Source organism: Crocodylus porosus, unplaced genomic scaffold (assembly GCF_001723895.1).
Source record: "Crocodylus porosus isolate Cpor-Errol unplaced genomic scaffold, CroPor_comp1, whole genome shotgun sequence".
In the NCBI taxonomy this organism is placed as follows: domain Eukaryota; kingdom Metazoa; phylum Chordata; order Crocodylia; family Crocodylidae; genus Crocodylus; species Crocodylus porosus.
Genome location: NW_017728886.1, coordinates 108,340,496 through 108,345,294, shown reverse-complemented (window position 1 = coordinate 108,345,294; position 4,799 = coordinate 108,340,496). Strand labels below are relative to the sequence as shown.

Here is a 4,799-nt window from a genome sequence, read left to right as displayed (position 1 = left end):
TTGGAAAGTTTATTTCGTTTAGTCTATGCATCGACTACCATCAGTAACACAAATTCTCTCTCACACCCTTTCCAATAAGAAATCAGAACTCAGTCAGTCTCAGACATAAATGCTTTATTTTATTTGTACACTGACTGCAGAAAACAGATTATTGACTCATTAGAGCTTCACAAAGTCTTGTTGCCTTAAAACCTCAAACCTTATACTCAGCATGACCACCGTGCGCGAGAAGTGATTAATCTCTTATCACGATCGGAAAGTTATGGAACATGGAAAGTTACAAAGGATAATAAAAAAAACCTGGCAAGACAAAGATTAAGGAATGATTTTCAAATAATTACATGCAGAAAAGGAATGCTGAAATATTAGAAGTACCTGACTACAGTAAATTAGATTTTCAGAGGTCACCTCAAATTGATTTTAAAATGTCACAAAAGGGTACATTCAATAAATTATTTAATACCAGAACAATTATTTTCAACACATAAAAATATCATTGTTTATTATGAAACAGATGAGACAAGTCTCTAATAACAAAGAGCAGTAGTTGGCATCAGGATAAAATAAATGCATGGTTTATATGAACTATAGTACCAATCCTACCAATATTTATGGACATGCTACAGTGTCGCTGGTAGTCTCACTGCCTGATTCTGTTTTCATTAAAGCTCCCGTATAGGGCTGCCAGTACAGGCATACCTCGTTTTATTGCGCTTCGCTTTATTGCGCTTTGCAGATATTGCATTTTTTACAAATTGAAGGTTTGTGGCAACCCTGCGTCGAGCAAGTCTATCGGCGCCATTTTTCCAACAGCATTTGCTCACTTCGTGTCTCTGTGTCACATTTTGATAATTCTCGCAATATTTCAAACTTCAGCAACCACCACCCTGATCAGTCAGCAGCCATCAACATCGAGGCAAGACCTTCCACCAGCAAAAAGATTACGACTCGCTGAAGGCTCAGATGATGGTTAGCATTTTTTAGCAATAAAATATTTTTAATTAAGGTATGTACATTGTTTTTTTTTTAGACATAATGCTATTGCATACTTAATAGACTACAGTATAGTGTAAACATAACTTTTATATGCACTGGGAAACCAAAAAATTCGTGTGACTCGCTTTATTGCGGTGATCTGGAACCAAACCTGCAATATCTCCGAGGTATGCCTGTATAAAGAGGCCTTGAACTGGGCACAAGTTAAATTCATATCTCTCGTTAGTCTCTTTTACTATGCTGTATTGGTGTAAAGGGGTCTGCTTACACCAGTGGGACAAGTCAGGCAGGCATATTCCTGTTTTCTCATGAATAACCAAAACAAGTGCCTACAGACCACCATAACATTAGGATATGGTAAAAAACTATTTCATGAAACAAATCATCATTTATCATTTACATTTTGAATTAGTGACATCATGAAGTTAAAATAAATTGACAGACTCCAATAAAAACAGAGTAATTAAAAAACAAAAATTCAAAATCCAGCAACATGTTCTGGAGAAATAAAATCTATGTTCATTAAAAGTTGCCAAATTATCTTTAAAACAAAAGTCACTGCCAAGGAATGAACCTGGTTGTCAGAATCAGACATTTTATTTGCCACTAATGAAGCAACATGTCTTTTCAAGGATAGCCAATGAAATGGAAATTTGCTTCATAAAACCATAGAAATAGGGGCTCTAAATGCATAAGGTTTTTCTGCAGTTTGAATGTACATTCTTTTCAGCACAGTCTAAACACTCTCTAAAGTGCTGAATTGAAATCTGATTAACACATACCCAAATTGATAACATGATAGACAGCTAGAGAGAAACTGCCTTTTAAGCAACATTGCTGCTACTGGAAGTATGTGCTTTAGTAAACAGTTTAACTTAACAGGCACATTTTTAAAAGATGATTTTATGCACTGATTTTCTGAGCATCTACTGGGTCAAACAAAGTACCTTCCCATTATTTGAATGCATTATGCTTTATTTTTCCATGTTAATGTTATAGAAATCGAGAGAACCAAGAAAACATTTCTCATGAAAGAGAACTGGCACAATAGATCACAACAGTGTCTATCATGCAAACATATATGTAGCAAGAGGTATACCACAATGGCTCACGTGCCAATATAAAAACCTATATTGATGGGAAATTGCAGGGTATTGTGCTAGCAAATACAAAAAGGGTTGAGGCAACATTAGATATGTACTAAAAATAAATCACTTGCTGCACATGCTCATGAATTTTTGGATTTTTTTTCCTTTGTCTTACTGAAAAGCCTCTGCCTTTTAAAAATAAACATCTAAGTCCTATTATGGGCTTAAAGCCTGGCAAATATTTGTCATATATTTTGTTCATTTGGGTTATTTCCCCTTCCATCCAGGAGGAATATTTGAAACAGTGAGCTTGTTTTAAAGTCTACATATAGCTTAAATCAATCAGCTTCAAAACTTCCATATCCTGTGTCAGCTGAACATGGCTTTGTGTGGCACATTTGGATGTGTATGTGGTTCTGCAGTGACATTAATTCTGTTGTAACCTAACCACTGGCTTACTGTAGTTTTCATGGCTTAACATCCCCTTGTCAGTGCAGGCACCACACTTCCAGTTACTGAGCTGTTTCAAAAGACACATTTAGAGAGTCATTACAACAACGAAGACAAATTAATATTTAAGTTTCATGGAAAAGTTTAGAAGTCTAGCTATTGAGTGACATCTGGCAGACACGCTGATAGACTTCTTCAAGGAATCAACAAAAGGAACTTTGAAATGTTGGAGAATCATCAAAAATAGATTTTGGCAATGTAGAAGATGTATTGTCCATGAAGTCCTGTCATAACTTTAAAATACTCTTGTTTTTTCAAACCACATAATACAAGTAGCCAGTAGCAGTCCAAGGAAAGAACCGTCTAGAATTATGTTAATTATTCTCTGTGGATTTTTGGCTTTTCTTCATAACTTTCTCCATATTCATTCATTCTGCTCTTATCCACGGGATAAAGCCTTTTGGGAAAAATAATATGAATTAATTACATGTAGGGTTGATTCCTAGTAAAAGACCGTATCAATTGCTGCTCAGTCTGCTAAAACAGCATTTCCTGCTCATCATCTGCTTTGCCTCCTGAGCACCAGCCTACGAACACTATTAGGTCCTCAAGTAGAAAATCCTTTAGAACAGTCTTCCGCTTCCAAATCTGAAGCTCAACCCACCTTTAACAGACGGAACGAAGGTCCCCTTGGGTCTCCTTCGAAACCTTTTTGTTAAGATGATCTCCAGTACTCACTGCATGCTAAAAGGGGCTGAGAGCAGGAATGGGGGATGGAAGGTCTCTGCTACTACTGAAAAGTTTCTCTCCACATCTTTTCAAAACTTACTCTTCAAACAATAACTCGAGAGTCTACTTTTGGATAACCCCCTCCAACAAACATGAAGCTGCAGTCAATTCTTGACACCCTCACTACTAATACAAGGTTCTGTCTGAAGCACAGCAGGGGAAGTGGTTAATTTTATTCTGCTGCATGGCAAAACCGAGTAGCAGAAACCAATGGAGTCATCCACAGATTTGGGAAGATTATGCTATTTGTTTATTTGCAAAATTATCTTTGTAAACTGAAGGCTAGAATTTTGTTTTAAAGAAAGCAAGATTTGATTTTACTGAAGGAACTGCTTTACCAGAACATGCTTCCTACTTGGTCTTGAGGGATTTTCAAGCAAATATTAAAAGGCAGGCGAGCCTAATTATGTAAATAAGAATCAGCCATCAGATTGGGGATAAGTGCTGTCCTGAAAGAACGTCTGAGTGATCTCTAAGAGGATCTAAAGACTGGTAAATGTTCAAGACTTACTTGATTTTAAAACACAGTATACTATACATTAATATGCAATAAAAGGGAAACTTCTAAATCTTCACTGAACTATTATTTTTGTTTCTTTATTTTTTGGCTGATGTAGTTACATGGATCTTCATATTTTGACTAGCAATAGTAAATATGTATCAAAGAAGAGGCATAGGAGAAAAACTTACCATCTTTGGTAAAGGTAGACCAGGAACACAACATCATCTCTAAAACATGCCAGTCTATGAGATGTTGGCATAGTGATGATAAAAGCAAAGATATCATCAATGAAGGTATTGAACGCCTATAAATAAAATAATTATTTTCAGTAAAGATATTCAGTACAATCCAGCTGGTAGTACTGCCAACAATGCAATACTATATTCACATCTCCAAAAAGGAAACATTTTCACAAATTAACAAAGCAGGTGCTGAGAAACATAGAACATTAACTCCACACACAAATTACTTCAACATTTCTACCAATATTCAAGCCTTAAGTTACAATTCTAATTAAATGGACTACAAAACAAAGTACTAGGTGTTTCAGCCTGCATCATATTTAAACCAGGCAAAAGACACACGAAAGAAGTAAGACAATGCATCAGGGAAACAAATGTAGTAATTTAAGCAATGAAACAGTTATTTTCTCACTTTCTGTTTCAACCTATTTTACCGTAAATTAAAGGCATATTTTAGGAGTACAAGAACAGAATATTTTAAAAACCTTATAGGACTGTCAAAGTAAAATAATTTTCATTAGTTTACTACAAGAAATCCCTCAAAACTAACAATTAGCCTATTAGATCAGAACAGCTTCAACGAGGATGATTAAATTGCCATCAACCTGAGGTGTAGCTCTCTCTATATGCCATGAAGCCTACATCCAATTTCATAGATTTCATAGACATTAGGGCTGGAAGGGACCTCGGGAGATTATCGAGTCCAGCCCCCTGCCCAAAGGGCAGGAACTC

The 4,799-nt window shown here is 35.9% G+C and overlaps 1 protein-coding gene across 1 annotated transcript in view; it reads right to left on the bottom strand.

Moving 5' to 3' along the window:
• Window positions 1-1,495: 1,495 nt before the first annotated feature.
• The window catches only part of CLPTM1L (CLPTM1 like), a 51,149-nt gene continuing 47,845 nt past the window's right edge, over window positions 1,496-4,799 (bottom strand). The window contains exons 16-17 of the mRNA XM_019540331.1: window positions 4,014-4,129; window positions 1,496-2,991 (exon numbers count right to left, since the gene is read on the bottom strand). Coding sequence (XP_019395876.1) covers window positions 2,913-2,991; window positions 4,014-4,129 — 195 coding nt within the window. The 3' untranslated portion in view covers window positions 1,496-2,912. The remainder of the gene's footprint in view (window positions 2,992-4,013; window positions 4,130-4,799) is intronic.